General features: G+C 41.3%; 2 protein-coding genes across 2 annotated transcripts; both read left to right on the top strand.

The window, feature by feature from the left end:
• The first annotated feature begins 917 nt into the window (after nucleotides 1-917).
• Nucleotides 918-2,342, top strand: LOC120670258 (probable WRKY transcription factor 27). Its single transcript, XM_039950341.1, has 2 exons — nucleotides 918-1,234; nucleotides 1,363-2,342. Exons 1-2 carry the CDS (start codon nucleotides 1,023-1,025, stop codon nucleotides 2,150-2,152), a joined length of 1,002 nt encoding a protein of 333 aa, XP_039806275.1. The 5' UTR covers nucleotides 918-1,022; the 3' UTR covers nucleotides 2,153-2,342.
• Nucleotides 2,343-5,656: 3,314 nt separating this feature from the next.
• Nucleotides 5,657-8,847, top strand: LOC120669273 (protein FAR1-RELATED SEQUENCE 5-like). The gene is made up of 7 exons (XM_039949050.1): nucleotides 5,657-5,837; nucleotides 5,942-6,114; nucleotides 6,231-6,440; nucleotides 6,856-6,940; nucleotides 7,025-7,313; nucleotides 7,416-7,695; nucleotides 8,840-8,847. Exons 1-7 carry the CDS (start codon nucleotides 5,671-5,673, stop codon nucleotides 8,845-8,847), a joined length of 1,212 nt encoding a protein of 403 aa, XP_039804984.1. The 5' UTR covers nucleotides 5,657-5,670.
• The last annotated feature ends 13,615 nt before the right edge of the window (nucleotides 8,848-22,462 follow it).

Here is a 22,462-nt window from a genome sequence, read left to right as displayed (position 1 = left end):
TTTTCAAGGGTTGGTCGGTTGCTACAGTGACCTCCGCTCTATTTATATATCAATGGTTCGCAATTTGACTTGCCTCTGAAAAAAAATCGAAGTGTTTTTACAAATCATTTTTTTATAGCAGTGCTAACTTTCGTTGCGCCAAAGCAAACATTTTTCAAATGGTGATGGGCACTAAATCTGGCCAAGATCTACTGGGGGATAGATAAAATATGGACTTGATGACTAGAAGGTCCCTGTTCACGTACCGCGAGAAGTACGGATACTTATCTAGTCTTTGGTCAAGGCTTTCTTCACTACGAATCAAGTTTATTTCCTTTTTCTTTTCAATTCCCAAGCTTACATAATTCGCTCCTATATAAACAATATAAATCTGACCAAACACTTCCGACAACATATAAATATAAGTACATGTTTAATTTGTGCCAAGGATAACTCATTTAGATTTCCTATAAAACATATTCCTTCAGTTTTTAATCTCCGAGTTAGTATGGGTATTTATATCTTTGGGTAATTTATATGATGACTATCATCTCAAGATTTATCAGTTCAATGTTCAGGAGATGTACGTGTTCTGTATTATATATATTCCTCTGGAATGGGATACACTTCTTAAAATCGTTTATTTGCTGTATGACATCTTTTTTTTGTAGCTGAGAAAATAAAGAAAGATATTAAGTTGTGCTTAGCCTTTTTCCCGATATTTGGAAAAAGAATGAAACTTGTTGGTACTACAATTTGGAATTCTGATTAGCACGTTTCTAATGTCCACAAACTACCCTACTTTTATCCCTTGTACATTTTCAGCAAAGTCATGCCCATCACTGTGCGGCCCTCAACCAAATCCAAGCGGCCAAGCCCGCCCGTCCCTCCGTGGCTCCTTTTTAAGCTGGATCCAGTGCCGTTCCCGTCTCGTCTCGATCTCGGCCCTACTACTTCCATCTCTCCCTCTCCCTCTTCCTAGAAGCAAGTCAACTCTCTCCCTCTCCTCCGCAAGCCAAGAGCTCGAGAGCCCGGCTAATAATATGGAGGGCGATCTGGGGTGGTGCTGCAGCAGCGAAGGCAACAACTGGGACCTGCACGCCGTCGTGCGCTCCGCCTGCAGCGGCGGCGGCCGGGGCGGTCTCGCCCCGCCGTCGGCCTCAAACGACTCCTCCTGGCTCCTCCAAATGCCGGCGAGTAAGCCGCGAACATCCGGCCGTGCCGGCGGTGCCGAGCGCTCTCGGTCCAAGAGAAAGTATGTACTGTATCTCTGTATCTATTTATCTGGCATTAGCGTACTCGATAAATAAAGATGCTCGCGGAATCGTCGGCAGATTCCTCCGCTCTGCGACTGGTTACTGACCCCGCTGGTGTATACATCAGGAGCAAGAAGAGCCAGGTGAGCAAGGAGGTGACGCGGGTGCCGGTGGGCGGGCCGCCAGCAGACCTTTGGGCGTGGCGCAAGTACGGGCAGAAGCCGATCAAGGGGTCGCCGTACCCGCGTGGGTACTACCGGTGCAGCACCGACAAGGACTGCAAGGCGCGGAAGCAGGTGGAGCGCTGCCCCGCCGACCCGGCCACCTTGATCGTCACCTACACCGGCGGCGACCACAGCCACGCCGTCCCTCTCCATCGCAACTCCCTCGCCGGCACAACGCGCAACAAGGCGCAGGCGCAGGCGCAGCCGCCGTCCCCGTTCCCGGCCGACGAGGCTCCGAAGTCGGAGGCTGCGCCGTCCGCGTCGGGCACAGATACCAAGTCGCAGGGCTCGCCCTCTGTTTCCGCCGGGCGGTCGCCCAGCACCCCGCGGCGCTCGGCGTCCCTGGGAGTGCAGTACAAGAACGAGGAAGACGACGACGCCGCTCCCTCCAGCAGGCTGCTGCTTATCGAGGGTACAGAGATGGAGGCCGAGGAGGACGACGTACTGGTCTACCTCATGCCTGAAGAAGAGACCGCTCCGGCGGGTACCGGAAACGGCAGCGGCTGCGAGGACGTCATGCTGCTCCCGAAGCCCGACGAGCACCCACCAACAACGTGCACCAGCAGTAGAACGAACGGCGGCGGCGGCGAGGCAGCCCAGGTCATGAACATCGGCGGAAATGTTCTCTATCTCGGGCCTCTCGGCATGGGAGGCTGCGTCGGGGCGGCGACGAGCAGCCGGGGGCTGACTTAGCGTATACCTTGATCACCACGATTCCACGAACAATATGATGTGGATCATGGCTTGTTTCTGGCATATCTCTGCAGTATGTAGTATAGCAGTAGCACTACTTATTAGGTTTTTTACTGTCCTTAATATGGGTACTTGAAGGTACCACTTTTTGTACCTTGGTACTAAAATTTGGTATCTTAGGCATGTAACATTTTGTTTGTGTGTCTCAGTCACAGTACCGTACCCTTTAATTTCTTACAGATTAAAAAAAAGATGTAGTGACAAAGCTAAACGCTCATTTAGCTATGGAAAAAATCTAGTTTACACCCTCGAACTACCATGAAAGTTCAAGTTTCAACATTCAACTATAAAACCAAATAACAGAGGCCATCCATCGGTTGAAACCGGGCAATTTGGCCCCCTTAGGTGGTTTAGAAGGTGGTTTTTCATTTTGTGAGAATTAAAATTATTCAAATTTAAATTAAAAAATTCATAATAAGTAACTCATTTTAAGTCAAAAAATACGAAATGGGATCAAACATTTCTAAAAAATGTAACCGATATATTAGCACTATACTTGTCAGTTATTCAGATCCAGTTTTTTACATTTATATATTTGGTTTTCGGTAGTTATGCATATTATTTTTGAATAACCAAGATTCAAATAGAGCAATAATAGATAGGTTACATTTTTAGAAAAAATTTGGTACTAGTTTCATATTTGTGATTTAAAATGAATTACTTTTCATTTTTTAGATATAACTAGAATTTTTATTTTTTTCAAAAAAGATACAAATTCTCCTTCGATACCACCCCAAGAGCTAAATTTACCTAGTGGATGGCCTCTGTTGTCCGATTTCGTAGTTGAAGGTTTAAAATCAGACTTTTTATGATAATTCAAATGTGTAAATCGGACTTTTCCCTTTAGCTATTTAGCTTTCCTCTCAGAGAGATCGTACGATCAATTAAAATAAAAACATAAGGCTACATTAATTTGTGATGAGCAAGAGCAACAATTGTCCTTCTCCCTCATCGCCACAACATCTGTTGGAGTGCCTACCGGCTGTGGTGGGCGCATATATGCTACCGATGACACCGGCGCTGCGGGAGGATCTCGCTGGCTCGCTGCCATGGCCGAGTCCTGGCGCACCAACTGCCAGCGTCTCCTCTGACCGGGGTATGACTATGTACATGACACACGCTCTGTGGGTCGTATCAGCAGCCGTACGGAGACAAGGGATGGAAGATGATAAGCCATCTCCATCAGCATGCAGTTTTCTAGTGTATGTGCTAATGTCAACTCTTGTACGGAAGCCATCTATCTCCCATCACCATTCTGCTCAAGCAATGTTTTTTTCTATTCTACCTCGTTTTATCTAAGTAATTAAGTTGAACCTTTCAAAAGAATTAAGTTGATTAATTGGAACAGACGATGTTACCACGCATGCATTCTCATTGACAGTAACCGTTGGATAGTTTAGCTATGGCATATATATATATATATATATATATATATATATATATATATATATATATATATATATATATATATATATATATATATATATATATATACACGGCAGCGCTATTCTACACCCCATGTGTAGAATGGTATTCTACACCCACCACCCAACCCAATAGCTACCCAGCCCACCAACCGGCCCGGACCATTACCCGCACCGACCCCCAGCCAGCCCACCTTCATTCGCGCGAGCAGGAGCCCCGAGTGGCGCGCAGCGCCGCGAGGGGCGACTGCGAGGCGGGTCCGCGGGCCGCGAGTAGGAGATTCTACACCCAACGAACCAATAGACAACCATCTGTTCCGGCCCGACCCACCCGTCAACTCCATTAGACATCGCGAGCGCGAGCGGTGAGACGCGCGGAGCGCGGCGAGCGGCGAGCGGCGAGCGCGAGTCGCGGCCTCGTGGCACGTTAGCTTCTACGGCGAAGCGAGTGCGAGCCGCGAGACGCGCGGAGCGCGGCGAGCGCGAGACTTCCGCGGCGAGCGGCGAGGTGGGAGCAACAAGCAGCGCGGCGAGCGGGGGATCATGAGGGGTACCCGCGTAGCTTCTGTGCGCGGAGCGAGCGGCGGCGGCCCGGTGGTCCAGAGAGCAGGCGCGGTGCCTGCCGCGCAGAAAGCACAGGCGGCGGCAGCGCGGCGAGCAGCAGGCGGCGCGGGGGAGGCCAGGTCTGCTGGGATTGGTGGAGTGAGATCGGTAATTGAGCTCTCTTCTCAACCATAATCTCTCTGCGCTAGTAATTTGTTGACATTTTGGTCGATTCGTGGAGGATTTTTGGTGGATTGCAAGTTTCTGAAAACCTTACATTTGGATCTGGAAAAGTACTGAAGACCGTGAAATCTTCTATTTGTGCCTTGCACATTGTTCAGTATTTGGCCTATTACTGAATTTATTTAGTGTCTTCAGTATTTGATCCGCCTAATATTTTTATCCATTGGGTAGCATTTCGGGATTCAGTAATTTTGGTCTATTTTACACATTATTCACTGCTCAGCACTACGCATGTTCAGTATTCAGTGCCTAGTATTACATCCTTGTGTTTTCAGTATTCAGTACCTAGTATTTGAAAACCAGATGTTCAGTATTCAAATTTGTAGGATGTTCAGTATTCAGTGCCTAATATTACATCCTTGTGTTTTGCATTTGTAGGATGTTCCGAAGTAGTATTGTGTTCAGTAGTAATGTAGTGATGAAATGTAGTGATGTGTCATTGTTTTTTCTTTTACTTTGTAGCAGTGCTACGGATATGGAGAGTGATGATATTTCAATGAATCGCTCGAGCCCAGCAATCAGCCTTGCTAGTAGGCGTGTGATGGCATCTCAAGTATCTGTGCCTCCATCGGGAACAGCTCCCCATCCTTCCCCGGATTCAGTCCCTGGGGGGTGCTGCAAATGACAATTTGTTGAGGACACCAGTGGTGATGAATGCCCAACCATTCAGATGTAGCCCTCCCTAGCTAAGACATGATATGAGGTATCCAGCTGTTATGACGCCACCGCCGTGTGCTGCGCCTTCAGAGATGATTACACCTGACGTCAACCAAACTTACACACATGTGAGTGTTTTGAAAAAAAGAAGTGTAAATTCACTGCTGCATTTATTTGGTGTCTTTGAAAAAGAATGCTCATATTACTGAATTACTGGATGTGTTTCTGTTGGTAATTTGTTGACATATTCTCATGGCAGGGCGAGGATTTGGATCCTGAAGTTGTTCCAAAATTTGAGATGAGCTTTGAGTCTTTTGAAGATGCATTTTTGTTCTACAAAAAGTATGCTGGGCGTGTTGGCTTTCAATAAAGAAGAACAGGAAAAGGGGGACAACTGGAAAGGATTTATGTTGCTCGTTGGAAGGGAAGCATAACACAAAGGTTCAGGATGGCGACCGTAAGACGTCAAAGACTTCAAAACGTGATGGCTGCAAGGCAATGGTGTGCGCAAGAGAGGCGCGAGGTGGAGGGCGTGTCTTTTTTACACGCATTGTTTTCGAACATAACCATAAGCTGAATCCAACACCAAGCATGACGAAGCGTATGAGGGCGCACAAGGTTGAAGATCCGTCTGTGATGAACCTGGTTGACACAATGCATGCTAGTCAAGTCCCTCACCCCAACGTTATGCGTGTCCTACGTAGTGTTGCGGGTGGGGTTGAGAATCTACATTTGACTGAGAGAGACGTTCAGAATAGGTGGCTTTCCTGTGGCTATCCTTTTCTTTGGCATGTTACATACTGTAGAAAAATATTTTGACACTAAATAAATGATGATGTTGTACACAACCCAATCCTCGCAGGAGAGCTGCGCATGTTCGGGAAGAACGGATGGATGATATACCGAAGCTCCTGGCCTTCTTTAGAGAGTGCAAAGCAAATAATCCACAATTCTTTTATGAGTTCCAACTTGATGATAAGAACGTCGTCAAGAATGTCTTTTGGAGCCACGCCAGTCAACAGGGTGACTATGCAGGTACTGAATTACTAATCAAGTTTTACTGGGATACTCAGTTTGGGGGCTGGGAAAAAAAAACTACACACGTACTGGATTACTGACTTTGGGGGGGGTTTTTTGCCGTGTGTATGCAGACTACTCTAGCGTGGTGACATTTGACACGACGTACCGCACCAATCAATATAGCATGCCTTTAGCAATGTTTGTTGGATTCAACAACAAGTTGCAAAATGTTGTTTTTGGTCAAGCATTGTTGAGGGACGAAAGAGCAGATACCTTTGAGTGGTTGTTCAAGCAATTTAGAGCTTGTATGGGGGGCAAGGATCCTATTGTTATCTTCACAGGTATGTATGCTATGACTTGTGCCTCGTAGGTAATCATTACTGAATTTAACATGATTGTTGGCTTATTGCTTGCTTGAGTTTTGCTCAGATTACTAAAAAAATAAATAAGGATTACTGAATGGATTGTTGCTTTATTTTGAAATCCACCAATATTGCGTAAATGGATTTGCTTTGATTACTTCAGAGGATAAAAAAAGATTACTGGGATACTCGAAAAATATTACTGAAGTGTATCATTTACTGAATTTGTTTGGTGTATCATTTACTGAATTTGTTTGTAGAATGACTGCTATGAAATTTAAATTACCGAATTACTGAAGTGTATCGTTTACTGAATTTGTTTGTAGAATGACTGCTATGAAATTTGAATTACCGAATTACTGATACAAATGCTAATGTTGATTGTTTGACGCAGATCAAGATTCTTCAATTGAGAAGGCAATAAATTTGGTATTTCAAAAGACGTACCACAGATATTGCCGCTGGCATGTCACGAACAAGTTTCGGAATGAGCTGAATCAGCTTAATACCCAACATCCCGGCCTATCTGAAACCTTAACTTCTGTTATCAATCATCCACTCAGACCGATTGAATTTGAGCAAGCCTGGGCTCCAATTCTTGACAAATATGAAGTTCATGAGTCCAAAGTGCTGATGAAGTTGTACGACGAAAGGAACATGTGGGTGGGTGCTTATTTCAAAGAGATATTCTGCGGGACGATGACTTCGACACAAAGAAGTGAGAGTGTCAATTCTACCGTCAAGCATGGTTATTGTGACAATTCAACGGCAATACATGAGTTTGCGAAGTCATTCTTGGAACTTTTGGCGCATAATAAGGAGAAAGAGGCAGAAGAGGAGTTCAATTCGCAGGTGAAAACCTAAGTCCAAAGAAATTTAGAAAAAAAAGGGATAGAAAAAAAATGTGAACTTCTAGTAATTTGTGCGTTAACAAAATGATTTTTGCTGTTGCAGGCCCCAGTTATTGCCTCGACATTTTATGGCTACGACAATCAGCTTAGCAGAGTGTACACCAGAGCTGTGTACAAGGTGTTCGCGAGTAGACTCAAATCAAGCACTGCTTTCCGTGTGCGTCCAGACCCGGACAAGGCTGGTTACTACCTGGTGAAGCACACAAGGCCCCCAACTGATTTCCCTTGGTTATGTCATGAATTTTGGGTGAAAGCTGTAGTGAATGAGGAAATTCCTGAGGAATCAGAATTTAATTGCGAGTGCATGAGAATTGAGCACACAGGTATGTTCCTTGCATAAAAATGTTCCTTGTGTTTTCTCGTTCGTTGCAGAAAAATGTTTATCCGCTTTACTGAATTACTGAACTTGCAGGTATGTTTTGCCCGCATCTTTTGTGTGTGCTTACAAACCTGCAAGTGGCGCATATCCCATCCCGGTATATCCCCAAAAGGTATAGAAGGAATGCCAGGGAAGCTACCCCCTTTGATAGACACGATAAAGTATATGTTGGACCGAGTGGAGACACTAAAGCAAGCCGCATGCTGGAGCTATTACTTGATTGGTGTGCACTGCAACAGAAGTCTGTAATGTCCAGTGAGGTTAGAAAAAAAAATTTGATGTTTGGTGCTATATTACTGAATTACTAAGTATGCTGTTGACACTCTCTTATATTAATGGGCTGATGATCTCATATATATATTACTAGATTACTGGCAGGGGGTAGCCAAGTGCAAAGAATTGCTTCGCCAGGCACTTCAAGTTGTTGACCAGATACCTCATGATTTGGGTCCACCAAATGCTGCATTAGGGGTGGCACATGATTTGGATCCACCAGCTGCTGCATCAGGGGTGCCGGCTAGGCAGAATCATGTTGTATCAGCATCGGCCCCCCAATCTCTAGCACAAAAGGGAGCCGTACAAAGGGGGTGGAGGGTGTTGATCTCCTGGCCCCACACTTCAAAAGACCGCAAGGAAAAAACCGTAAGCGTTGCTGTAAGAGATGCAACAAGAGCGGACACAATATTACTACGTGTGGGAGAGAAGCCCCACCTCCCAAAAGGCCTAGGGGCAGGCCCGTGGGGAGTGGAACAAGAAAGAGGAAAGGTACCTATGAGTGCGATGACACACAAGATGACCTTGCTTCTGAAATGGAAGATGACGAGACCGAGTAGATTTTTAGAAATGAAACAAATGTATTACTAGATTGCTAAAAGTATTTATTACTGCTTCTTCGAATTACTGAATCCAATACATGTAGTTAGTGGTGACCTATTTTTGGATATAGCACAATAGAAGATGGTAAAGATGATGAGAGCAAAAGTAGATATCTTTGTTTTTAGATGTTAAAGCCTATTCTACTGATTGCGTGAATGTTTATAACTGGATTTCTGAATTGTGTTTTGAAATTTCGGATCTCCTTAATGCAGACATGTAAGGAAAAAAAAGGAAAAAAAATACTGAATCTCCTGATTACTGAATCCAGATATGTACGCGAAAAAAAAGCTATGCATTTGGTCCGCATTACAACTAAAAACTACTGATTACTGAATCCTGCCACGTCTAAAAAGGAAAAAAATACTGAACTGAACATCCACATGTACAAAAATGCACGGTACTGGAAAAATAACTGGTTACTGAATCTCCTGATTCCTGAATCCAGATATGTACACGAAAAAAAATTTGAATCTCGTGGTTAATGAAATCATGCGATTACTGGAGTACTGATTACTGAATCCAGACTTCAGTAAAAAAAAAGGAAAAACAAGCTGAAACTACTGATTACTGAACCTCCGCATGTACAAGGTGGACAGTACTGAAAATAACTGGTTATCTGTGGGGGAGCATATACACATAGTTAGTTTGGTTATCTCATGCAAACTCTAAAAAAATGAAAAAGTCTACAGAAAACTCAAAGCATCCATTCTCTTCACTTGGAACTGTCTCCCTTGTGAACCTGGGTGTCATGTGAATGAGGCAACAAGTCCTACTGTGGCATCTCAATATGATGCGAATGCCATGGCGCTAGTTCTTCAATCACATCAGGTAGAGGGGTTATGTCATTGCGCTTGTGGAACACAATATAGTAGAGGAGTTGGGCCCTGTATTGTGCTCCAAGTAGCTGCATTTGAACAACACGTATAAAATCAGTTGAGGGAAAACAGCAAAAAAAAAAAGGGGGATGGCATGGAGAAAAAAACTGTGTGAAAGAACGACTATCTCACCGGATCTATGTTGATATTCAACTTCCGATTCTCACCATCATAATGTTCTAGGAAAAGCATGGTAAAGAATCCACAATCATTGCTAACCACAACCTTCGGGACCGGAACGTATGGCAAACCCCAATGGCTGAAATCTATGAACCTGCCACTGGTAAAGCTCTGAAAAATATCATTAAGCCTCTTGCGTATCCGATGAGCTATGCCTCCATGGATCTCCTTTTGTTGTTGGTCAGTCAACGGGGATGGGTCCAGAATATCAATTTGTCCGTGTACCAAGTTCACACAGTATACTGACCAGTGCATTTTCTGTAGAACAGGTAGGAAAACCTGGGGGGCAAATAGTAGAAAAAAGAGTCAAAATGAATTGTTAAAAAATGAAAACAAACGTACCGGTTACTGAATTACTGAAAACAAAACAAACGTAACTGAAAAAATGCATTGCTTACAAGTTTAGCATGCAGTATTTCTTCCGGGTCGAAAGAACCCTCCAAATATGAAAGTGCGACTTCAGGTGAGTACGGGACCCTGTGCAGTACTGTTCATACAGTACCATATCCTGTTTTTTTTTGTTCAGTCAGTAAAAGTTGTTAAAAAAATGATATAACAGCATGTTGCTGAATTACTGAAATGGCATGTTGCTGAATTACTGAAATGAGCGTGATAGTATAAGGAGCCAGGCAAGATACTGAATTACTGGGTTACTGAATTATCAAGTATACTTGATAACAGAATTACTGGGTTACTAAAAAATTACATGTGCATTAGGTTGCTGGGATAAATTACAAATTGCTAGGGGGGATGGGGCTTTGCTGAAATTTGAGACTAGTACTTTATTACTGCAGACATACCGTAAGTGAGGGTGGTAGGATGATCCTATATCCAGCAGAATTGGGGTTTAGTTCTTTCTCGTCTAGCATCAAGCACATCCCGAAGAACTGGATGAATGAGTATTTACATGGCATATTGTCCGCGAAAGAATCGCAAACGTTTGATCTATCCTCGAGATAGGTATCAATTATGTGGACGTGGTACTCTTCTTTTGCTTTCAGAAACCTGCGCCTGCATCATATACAAAACAATAAAAAATGTCAAAAAAGAAAAAAGGCAAGAAAAAAAGGAAATATCCCAGGATTATTAGTGGAGAGTCTTACGTGCGCAACTCTTTGCTCGGAGGTGATGCCAAGATTATGTCCCGAAGTTTCATTGCTTTTTCGACATTAGGTGGCTGGCGATATAAAATTGGTGCTTTGAAAGGGGACACAAACTTGCTGCTTCTAGTTGTAACCTTGTTAGTCAGTTGGAATGTGACCAATTCACATCCTAACTCGGCAAGGGGCCGATACTCCTCTGGTATGTCCATCTTTTTTTTCGGATACCGCCTCTTATAGGTGTGCACTGGGGTTGAATCATAGATTGTTTCTTTTGACATGTCACCCTACAAAAAGAGAAGGGAAAAAAAAGACCTCATCAAAGCACTCTCCTATGTGTGAAAAAAAATAAAGCTGGGGGAGGGGGGTGTCAGAAAATGACCTCGATTATCTTATGTCGTGGCCTTGTCAGTGATTCACAAATTCCACTTTGATCATTTGTTGATCTCTGAGTTTCATTGATTTCGCGGAGGATACTTGACATATCATTCCAAGACTCCCGATCAAACAAATGCTCAACGACGCCACAAGAACCATTTGTGGATTTAGTATTTCGATGGTCAAATGAGGGCATTGCATCAAAGGCCGGATATGATTTATCGAGCGAATGTGGCGACTTGTCAAACATCGGTGGGTGAGGTGAAGGTGCTGTCAGACTGGGTGCATCACGTTCCTCATGGACCGGCTCACCAATCTGGAAACAAAAAAATTTCATGTAAAAAAAGGAAAATTACAAAGTAATAAATGGTGGTTTGAAAAATGAAAACAATATAAATACACTAGTATAAAAACAGTGATAAAAAAATACTGCATTACTGGATAAAATAAAAAACTGGATCACATATAAAGCAAAAAAATGACAAATGCAAAAAAAGGGATACTGAAGTACTGGTTTACTGGTTCAAATAAAATACTGAATCACATATAAAGCAAAAAAAAAGATATATGCAAAAAAAGGGACACTGAAGTACTGCATTACTGAATTACTGGATAAAATAATGAACATAATTTACTAAAATACTGGACATAACTTGCAAAGAATCAAGAATAGAATACTGGACACGGTATGAATTAAAAAAACTGCTAAACATAAGTGTTCTAAAAAAACATTTTTAAACGTCGTTTAATCTTAATTAAACGCTGAATGGTTGCCAAGTGTTGCGTTTAATCACAGTGTCATTTAATCACAACACACGTTTAATCATGTTCAATCTACGTTTTTTAGAACCTTGCTAAACATGGAGTGAAAAAAGTCCATACAGCAGGGTGTGGTGGTGGTGGTGGTGGAGGAACTGATGTCCTAGAGCTGGATCCATGTCCCTTGCACGCACCAAGTTTCATCGTTCTGCCTTCATCATTTGTTGGAAGCGGGGTTTCGCTGATTTCACGGAGCAAACTTGCCTTGTCATTCCATGTCTCCCGATCAAACAAGTGCTCAACTACACCAGCAAAACCATGTGTGGATTGAGTGTTTTGCTACTCAAATGAGGGCGTTGCATCAAAGGCAAGTTTCATTGTTCTGCCTTCATCATTTGTTGGAAGCGGGGTTTCGCTGATTTCACGGAGCAAACTTGCCTTGTCATTCCATGTCTCCCGATCAAACAAGTGCTCAACTACACCAGCAGAACCATATGTGGATTGAGTGTTTTGCTGCTCAAATGAGGGCGTTGCATCAAAGGCCGGCACCAATTTATCAATCTGATAAAAAATTATTAGATGGGAGGAATTATAAAACAATAATAATTGGCTGGATTACTGGATCGGTCAAAACAGTGAAAAAAATGCTGAATGCTTGGGGTATTATAATTTACTAAAATACTGGAGATGTCTTGGAAATATAAAAAAAATACTTAACATATTTGAAAGGTAAGTAATGCTGATCCGGAACTATGACTGAATTACAAAGGTCCTAAACATCAAAGTGAAGTCCCTACAGTAGGCAGCGGTGGTGGCGGTGTCCCAGAGCTTGATCCATGTTCCTTTTCCACGTCAACCTGACCACTTCCGCTATCATCCACGGGCATCCTCATGTCCCCCTACCCCCCACCCATGCAGAATGAAAAAAAGTTAAAGAATAATTACTGAAGAGATAGACTTACTGAAAGAATTACAGTTACTGAACTGTCTCAAATTACTAACGAATCAGACCACTCAAAAAAATACTAAAAAAAAGAAAAACTTATGTGTGAGTGCACACCTGAGGGGGAGGGGTGGTGCTGCTGCTGCTGGTTGTGCCATAGAACTAGACGCAGCACCCTTTTGCATTACATCAGCGCCGCGACCAAACATTCCCTAATAATAAGAAAAAATGTAACCCTATAGTTACTAGAAACAACTTTCGGAAAAAATTCTGAACAAAAAAAGGCAGGGGGGACTGCTGACAAAAAGTTAAATAGTTAGGAAACTGACCGCTCCAACGCCTCCAAAGATCCTCTTGATTTCATCAACAGCATGCTTGTGTGCTTCGTTGATTTCAAGTTTCCCTTCGGCTACAAGTCTGCTGCCCCGCTCAAATTTCTCCATCCCCGCATAAATTCTTCTATCACAATCGTGCAGAGCTTTCAAGGCATCATTTTGCTGCTTGACATTGCCAATCTGAGAGATGAAGTCAGCGAAATGGGGCAAGAGACGCATCGAGGTAGCTGTGACATCACACGTGCCCCCAGGCAAATTTCCAGTTGGGTGCGCAGTGCGCATGGATGGCGCAACTAATCGTATGCGCTTGCTTACTCGAGGGGCGCTGGGTGCGATGGGGGCAGCAGCTTCCTTTGTCTTTGCACGACTGCGCTTTGGTGGAGGGGCCACAACCTCCTCGGGACTGGGAGCATCATCGCCACGCACATCTTCATAGCACGTTCCTACTTTGCTGCGAAACTAAAAAAAAGTAGTGAAAGTAGAAAAACTGATTAGAAAAAAGGTTAAAGAATAAAGACATTCAAATGGAGAAAAAAAAATTATCGCTTACTGTGAGATTGCCATATGTGACGGTCCCGTCATCCTGGGATTGTTTCCTGTCAGCCTTTGCAAGCTTGTCGACAATTGTCTTGTTGAACAATACAGCACGTGGAGTTTCTTTTGCATCTATGAGCATGTGCGAAGGACAAAAAAGGTTGTCCAAGTAATATATCTAATAAAAGAAAAAGCAACATGTTAAAGAAAAAAAGGGAAAAATGCTGCATTTCATATTACTGAAAAACTTCAATGAGTACTGAAAATTACTGCTGAAAACTGCTGAAAATGCTGGAAATTACTGCTGAAAAATGCTGAACGGCTTGCTTAAAAAAATTACTGAAACTGCTGAAAAAATGCTAAAACTACTGTAACTACTAAACTACTGACTACCAAACCCAAAATTGCATGCTTAAGGAGTTACTGGACAAAAGAGGACTACTTAATTTCTTTTGTGAACATGCTTAGCTAAGTATCAAATCCAAAAATAATTGAAACAAAGTTACTGAAACTTTACAAGCTTACTACTAAACACTACAAGAGGGGTGGTACTGCTATAGCTCAAACTACTAAAGCATAATATTTACTCTTGCTTGGAACAACTAAATTGTATTGGTTCAGAAATTATTTCAGAATTATATAACATGGATTCCTAAATAAAGATTAATTACAGAAGACATTGGATCGACTACTGAGAATCTCCTGGATTACTAAACACAATTACTGAGAAAGACATTGTACTAAATGTGCAATATCAGTAGTTAAAGAGCTGAACCCCAGATTGAATACTTTGGAGGTATTGAAAAATGAGGATTACTGAACTATAGTCAATTTCAGAAAGAAAAGAAGATGGGCAGTTGAAGTATGATAAAGAATTACTGAACTACTGAAGACATTTGTGTGCTAATGTGCACAAGAATTGTGCAAAAGAACAAATTGATTTCACATGCATGTTCATATGAACTGGATGCACTTCAAGACATTGGATGGTGCATATGAATTCTAAAATAGCACATGCAGGAGTTGTCAATGTCACCATTAAGATTGATAGGAAAAGGAACAAATGGCAGGGATATTGTTGCTTGTTCAAAGAAATGCATAAGCTAAAAAAATATACTACTGAAATCACAGAAGTGTCATCCAAAAAAATACTAATGAACATTTAAAATGACTGAGATTCATGTGGATTACATGATTACCGGATCAATGAATTATTTTGATACAGGATTACTGAAATACTGAAATTCCGTAGAATTACTGAACTACTTAAACAGAAAAAATAATACTAAAAGGGCAAGAAAAGGAGCGGTCATACCAATAAAAGTGCGACACAGCCCTGAACTGAAGGTGAATTGGATGATGACGATTTCTTCCATTTGGGTACCTTGTTTGCCAGATCATCGACAACAGCCGAGCAAAGATCAAACTTGCAAACATCATTTATATTCTTGCAGTAAAAATAGGTGTCACCAGTTATCGACAAGCTAGTTGTCGGGAACAACAATCCATCAAACAATGCCATGAAGAAGCAGGTGATGCTCCAATCGTCACCATCTCCATGTTTTGCAAAATATTCTATAACCCACCTAGGGACCTCGTTTGGCTTCAGATCACTGTAACCCCTGGTGTTAGGTTTCTGTAATTGCCTATCATCGTGCAATTCCTCCATCCCTTTTTCATCGCATATACGCCTAAGCTCAATCTGGTGATTCTTCTATCACAATCGTGCAGAGCTTTCAAAGCATCATTTTGCTGCTTGACATTGCCAATCTGAGAGATGAAGTCAGCGAAATGGGGCAAGAGACGCATCGAGGTAGCTGTGACATCACACGTGCCCCCAGGCGCATTTCTAGTTGGGTGCGCAGTGCGCGTGGATGGCGCAACTAATCGTATGCGCTTGCTTACTCTAGGGGCGCTGCGTGCGATGGGGGCAGCAGCTTCCTTTGTCTTTGCATGACTGCGCTTTGGTGGAGGGGCCACAACCTCCTCGGGACTGGGAGCATCATCGCCACGCACATCTTCATAGCACGTTCCTACTTTGCTGCGAAACTAAAAAAAGTAGTGAAAGTAGAAAAACTGATTAGAAAAAAGGTTAAAGAATAAAGACATTCAAGTGGAGAAAAAAAATTATCGCTTACTGTGAGATTGCCATATGTGACGGTCCCGTCATCCTGGGATTGTTTCCTGTCAGCCTTTGCAAGCTTGTCGACAATTGTCTTGTTGAACAATACAGCACGTGGAGTTTCTTTTGCATCTATGAGCATGTGCGAAGGACAAAAAAGGTTATCCAAGTAATATATCTAATAAAAGAAAAAGCAACATGTTAAATAAAAAAAGGGAAAAATGCTGCATTTCATATTACTGAAAAACTTCAATGAGTACTGAAAATTACTGCTGAAAACTGCTGAAAATGCTGGAAATTACTGCTGAAAAATGCTGAACGGCTTGCTTAAAAAAAATTACTGAAACTGCTGAAAAAATGCTAAAACTACTGTAACTACTAAACTACTGACTACCAAACCCAAAATTGCATGCTTAAGGAGTTACTGGACAAAAGAGGACTACTTAATTTCTTTTGTGAACATGCTTAGCTAAGTATCAAATCCAAAAATAACTGAAACAAAGTTACTGAAACTTTACAAGCTTACTACTGAACACTACAAGAGGGGTGGTACTGCTATAGCTCAAACTACTAAAGCATAATATTTACTCTTGCTTGGAACAACTAAATTGTATTGGTTCAGAAATTATTTCAGAATTATATAACATGGATTACTAAATAAAGATTAATTACAGAAAACATTGGATCGACTACTGAGAATCTGCTGGATTACTAACCATAATTACTGAGAAAGACATTGTACTAAATGTGCAATATCAGTAGTTAAAGAGCTGAACCCCAGATTGAATACTTTGGAGGTATTGAAAAATGAGGATTACTGAACTATAGTCAATTTCAGAAAGAAAAGAAGATGGGCTGTTGAAGTATGATAAAGAATTACTGAACTACTGAAGACATTTGTGTGCTAATGTGCACAAGAATTGTGCAAAAGAACAAATTGATTTCACATGCATGTTCATATGAACTGGATGCACTTCAAGACATTGGATGGTGCATATGAATTCTAAAATAGCACATGCAGGAGTTGTCAATGTCTCCATTAAGATTGATAGGAAAAGGAACAAATGGCAGGGATATTGTTGCTTGTTCAAAGAAATGCATAAGCTAAAAAAATATACTACTGAAATCACAGAAGTGTCGTCCAAAAAAAATACTAATGAACATTTAAAATTACTGAGATTCATGTGGATTACATGATTACCGGATCAATGAATTATTTTGATACAGGATTACTGAAATACTGAAATTCGGTAGAATTACTGAACAACTTAAACAGAAAAAATAATACTAAAAGGGCAAGAAAAGGAGCGGTCATACCAATAAAAGTGCGACACAGCCCTGAACTGAAGGTGAATTGGATGATGACGATTTCTTCCATTTGGGTACCTTGTTTGCCAGATCATCGACAACAGCCGAGCAAAGATCAAACTTGCAAACATCATTTATATTCTTGCAGTAAAAATAGGTGTCACCAATTATCGACAAGCTAGTTGTCGGGAACAACAATCCATCAAACAATGCCATGAAGAAGCAGGTGATGCTCCAATCGTCACCATCTCCATGTTTTGCAAAATATTCTATAACCCACCTAGGGACCTCGTTTGGCTTCAGATCACTGTAACCCCTGGTGTTAGGTTTCTGTAATTGCCTATCATCGTGCAATTCCTCCATTCCTTTTTCATCGCATATACGCCTAAGCTCAATCTGGTGATTCTTCTATCACAATCGTGCAGAGCTTTCAAAGCATCATTTTGCTGCTTGACATTGCCAATCTGAGAGATGAAGTCAGTGAAATGGGGCAAGAGACGCATCGAGGTAGCTGTGACATCACACGTGCCCCCAGGCGCATTTCCAGTTGGGTGCGCAGTGCGCGTGGATGGCGCAACTAATCATATGCGCTTGCTTACTCTAGGGGCGCTGCGTGCGATGGGGGCAGCAGCTTCCTTTGTCTTTGCACGACTGCGCTTTGGTGGAGGGGCCACAACCTCCTCGGGACTGGGAGCATCATCGCCACGCACATCTTCATAGCACGTTCCTACTTTGCTGCGAAACTAAAAAAAGTAGTGAAAGTAGAAAAACTGATTAGAAAAAAGGTTAAAGAATAAAGACATTCAAGTGGAGAAAAAAAATTATCGCTTACTGTGAGATTGCCATATGTGACGGTCCCGTCATCCTGGGATTGTTTCCTGTCAGCCTTTGCAAGCTTGTCGACAATTGTCTTGTTGAACAATACAGCACGTGGAGTTTCTTTTGCATCTATGAGCATGTGCGAAGGACAAAAAAGGTTGTCCAAGTAATATATCTAATAAAATAAAAAGCAACATGTTAAAGAAAAAAAAGGGAAAAATGCTGCATTTCATATTATTAAAAAACTTCAATGAGTACTGAAAATTACTGCTGAAAATGCTGGAAATTACTGCTGAAAAATGCTGAACGGCTTGCTTAAAAAAATTACTGAAACTGCTGAAAAAATGCTAAAACTACTATAACTACTAAACTACTGACTACCAAACCCAAAATTGCATGCTTAAGGAGTTACTGGACAAAAGAGGACTACTTAATTTCTTTTGTGAACATGCTTAGCTAAGTATCAAATCCAAAAATAACTGAAACAAAGTTACTGAAACTTTACAAGCTTACTACTGAACACTACAAGAGGGGTGGTACTGCTATAGCTCAAACTACTAAAGCATAATATTTACTCTTGCTTGGAACAACTAAATTGTATTGGTTCAAAAATTATTTCAGAATTATATAACATGGATTACTAAATAAAGATTAATTACAGAAAACATTGGATCGACTACTGAGAATCTGCTGGATTACTAACCATAATTACTGAGAAAGACATTGTACTAAATGTGCAATATCAGTAGTTAAAGAGCTGAACCCCAGATTGAATACTTTGGAGGTATTGAAAAATGAGGATTACTGAACTATAGTCAATTTCAGAAAGAAAAGAAGATGGGCTGTTGAAGTATGATAAAGAATTACTGAACTACTGAAGACATTTGTGTGCTAATGTGCACAAGAATTCTGCAAAAGAACAAATTGATTTCACATGCATGTTCATATGAACTGGATGCACTTCAAGACATTGGATGGTGCATATGAATTCTAAAATAGCACATGCAGGAGTTGTCAATGTCTCCATTAAGATTGATAGGAAAAGGAACAAATGGCAGGGATATTGTTGCTTGTTCAAAGAAATGCATAAGCTAAAAAAATATACTACTGAAATCACAGAAGTGTCATCCAAAAAAAATACTAATGAACATTTAAAATTACTGAGATTCATGTTGATTACATGATTACCGGATCAATGAATTATTTTGATACAGGATTACTGAAATACTGAAATTCGGTAGAATTACTGAACTACTTAAACAGAAAAAATAATACTAAAAGGGCAAGAAAAGGAGCGGTCATACCAATAAAAGTGCGACACAGCCCTGAACTGAAGGTGAATTGGATGATGACGATTTCTTCCATTTGGGTACCTTGTTTGCCTGATCATCGACAACAGCCGAGCAAAGATCAAACTTGCAAACATCATTTATATTCTTGCAGTAAAAATAGGTGTCACCAGTTATCGACAAGGTAGTTGTCGGGAACAACAATCCATCAAACAATGCCATGAAGAAGCAGGTGATGCTCCAATCATCACCATCTCCATGTTTTGCAAAATATTCTATAACCCACCTAGGGACCTCGTTTGGCTTCAGATCACTGTAACCCCTGGTGTTAGGTTTCTGTAATTGCCTATCATCGTGCAATTCCTCCATGCCTTTTTCATCGCATATACGCCTAAGCTCAATCTGGTGATTCTTCTATCACAATCGTGCAGAGCTTTCAAAGCATCATTTTGCTGCTTGACATTGCCAATCTGAGAGATGAAGTCAGCGAAATGGGGCAAGAGACGCATCGAGGTAGCTATGACATCACACGTGCCCCCAGGCGCATTTCTAATTGGGTGCGCAGTGCGCGTGGATGGCGCAACTAATCGTATGCGCTTGCTTACTCTAGGGGCGCTGCGTGCGATGGGGGCAGCAGCTTCCTTTGTCTTTGCACGACTGCGCTTTGGTGGAGGGGCCACAACCTCCTCGGGACTGGGAGCATCATCGCCACGCACATCTTCATAGCACGTTCCTACTTTGCTGCGAAACTAAAAAAAGTAGTGAAAGTAGAAAAACTGATTAGAAAAAAGGTTAAAGAATAAAGACATTCAAGTGGAGAAAAAAAATTATCGCTTACTGTGAGATTGCCATATGTGATGGTCCCGTCATCCTGGGATTGTTTCCTGTCAGCCTTTGCAAGCTTGTCGACAATTGTCTTGTTGAACAATACAGCACGTGGAGTTTCTTTTGCATCTATGAGCATGTTCGAAGGACAAAAAAGGTTGTCCAAGTAATATATCTAATAAAAGAAAAAGCAACATGTTAAAGAAAAAAAAGGGAAAAATGCTGCATTTCATATTACTAAAAAACTTCAATGAGTACTGAAAATTACTGCTGAAAATACTGGAAATTACTGCTGAAAAATGCTGAACGGCTTGCTTAAAAAAATTACTGAAACTGCTGAAAAAATGCTAAAACTACTATAACTACTAAACTACTGACTACCAAACCCAAAATTGCATGCTTAAGGAGTTACTGGACAAAAGAGGACTACTTAATTTCTTTTGTGAACATGCTTAGCTAAGTATCAAATCCAAAAATAACTGAAACAAAGTTATTGAAACTTTAAAGGCTTACTACTGAACACTACAAGATGGGTGGTACTGCTATAGCTCAAACTACTAAAGCATAATATTTACTCTTGCTTGGAACAACTAAATTGTATTGGTTCAGAAATTATTTCAGAATTATATAACATGGATTACTAAATAAAGATTAATTACAGAAGACATTGGATCGACTATTGAGAATCTGCTGGATTACTAAACATAATTACTGAGAAAGACATTGTACTAAATGTGCAATATCAGTAGTTAAAGAGCTGAACCCCAGATTGAATACTTTGGAGGTATTGAAAAATGAGGATTACTGAACTATAGTCAATTTCAGAAAGAAAAGAAGATGGGCTGTTGAAGTATGATAAAGAATTACTGAACTACTGAAGACATTTGTGTGCTAATGTGCACAAGAATTCTGCAAAAGAACAAATTGATTTCACATGCATGTTCGTATGAACTGGATGCACTTCAAGACATTGGATGGTGCATATGAATTCTAAAATAGCACATGCAGGAGTTGTCAATGTCACCATTAAGATTGATAGGAAAAGGAACAAATGGCAGGGATATTGTTGCTTGTTCAAAGAAATGCATAAGCTAAAAAAATATACTACTGAAATCACAGAAGTGTCGTCCAAAAAAAATACTAATGAACATTTAAAATTACTGAGATTCATGTTGATTACATGATTACCGGATCAATGAATTATTTTGATACAGGATTACTGAAATACTGAAATTCGGTAGAATTACTGAACTACTTAAACAGAAAAAATAATACTAAAAGGGCAAGAAAAGGAGCGGTCATACCAATAAAAGTGCGACACAGCCCTGAACTGAAGGTGAATTGGATGATGACGATTTCTTCCATTTGGGTACCTTGTTTGCCAGATCATCGACAACAGCCGAGCAAAGATCAAACTTGCAAACATCATTTATATTCTTGCAGTAAAAATAGGTGTCACCAGTTATCGACAAGCTAGTTGTCGGGAACAACAATCCATCAAACAATGCCATGAAGAAGCAGGTGATGCTCCAATCGTCACCATCTCCATGTTTTGCAAAATATTCTATAACCCACCTAGGGACCTCGTTTGGCTTCAGATCACTGTAACCCCTGGTGTTAGGTTTCTGTAATTGCCTATCATCGTGCAATTCCTCCATTCCTTTTTCATCGCATATACGCCTAAGCTCAATCTGGTGATTCTTCTATCACAATCGTGCAGAGCTTTCAAAGCATCATTTTGCTGCTTGACATTGCCAATCTGAGAGATGAAGTCAGCGAAATGGGGCAAGAGATGCATCGAGGTAGCTGTGACATCACACGTGCCCCCAGGCGCATTTCCAGTTGGGTGCGCAGTGCGCGTGGATGGCGCAACTAATCATATGCGCTTGCTTACTCTAGGGGCGCTGCGTGCGATGGGGGCAGCAGCTTCCTTTGTCTTTGCACGACTGCGCTTTGGTGGAGGGGCCACAACCTCCCCGGGACTGGGAGCATCATCGCCACGCACATCTTCATAGCACGTTCCTACTTTGCTGCGAAACTAAAAAAAGTAGTGAAAGTAGAAAAACTGATTAGAAAAAAGGTTAAAGAATAAAGACATTCAAGTGGAGAAAAAAAAATTATCGCTTACTGTGAGATTGCCATATGTGACGGTCCCGTCATCCTGGGATTGTTTCCTGTCAGCCTTTGCAAGCTTGTCGACAATTGTCTTGTTGAACAATACAGCACGTGGAGTTTCTTTTGCATCTATGAGCATGTGCGAAGGACAAAAAAGGTTGTCCAAGTAATATATCTAATAAAAGAAAAAGCAACATGTTAAAGAAAAAAAAGGGAAAAATGATGCATTTCATATTACTAAAAAACTTCAATG

The sequence above is a fragment of the Panicum virgatum genome, chromosome 4N (assembly GCF_016808335.1).
Source record: "Panicum virgatum strain AP13 chromosome 4N, P.virgatum_v5, whole genome shotgun sequence".
NCBI classification, from domain to species: Eukaryota; Viridiplantae; Streptophyta; class Magnoliopsida; order Poales; family Poaceae; genus Panicum; species Panicum virgatum.
Note: the sequence above shows the minus strand (reverse complement) of the source record. Positions and strands in the feature narration are given on the sequence as shown.

Coding starts and splice junctions, on each gene's coding strand:
- LOC120670258 (XM_039950341.1), top strand. CDS start 1,023: ATGGAGGGCGATCTGGGGTGGTGCTGCAGCAGCGAAGGCAACAACTGG. Junction 1,235..1,362: donor CGCTCTCGGTCCAAGAGAAA/GTATGTACTGTA, acceptor TGTATACATCAG/GAGCAAGAAGAGCCAGGTGA.
- LOC120669273 (XM_039949050.1), top strand. CDS start 5,671: ATGACGAAGCGTATGAGGGCGCACAAGGTTGAAGATCCGTCTGTGATG. Junction 6,115..6,230: donor TCAACAGGGTGACTATGCAG/GTACTGAATTAC, acceptor GTGTGTATGCAG/ACTACTCTAGCGTGGTGACA. Junction 6,941..7,024: donor CGCTGGCATGTCACGAACAA/GTTTCGGAATGA, acceptor TCATCCACTCAG/ACCGATTGAATTTGAGCAAG.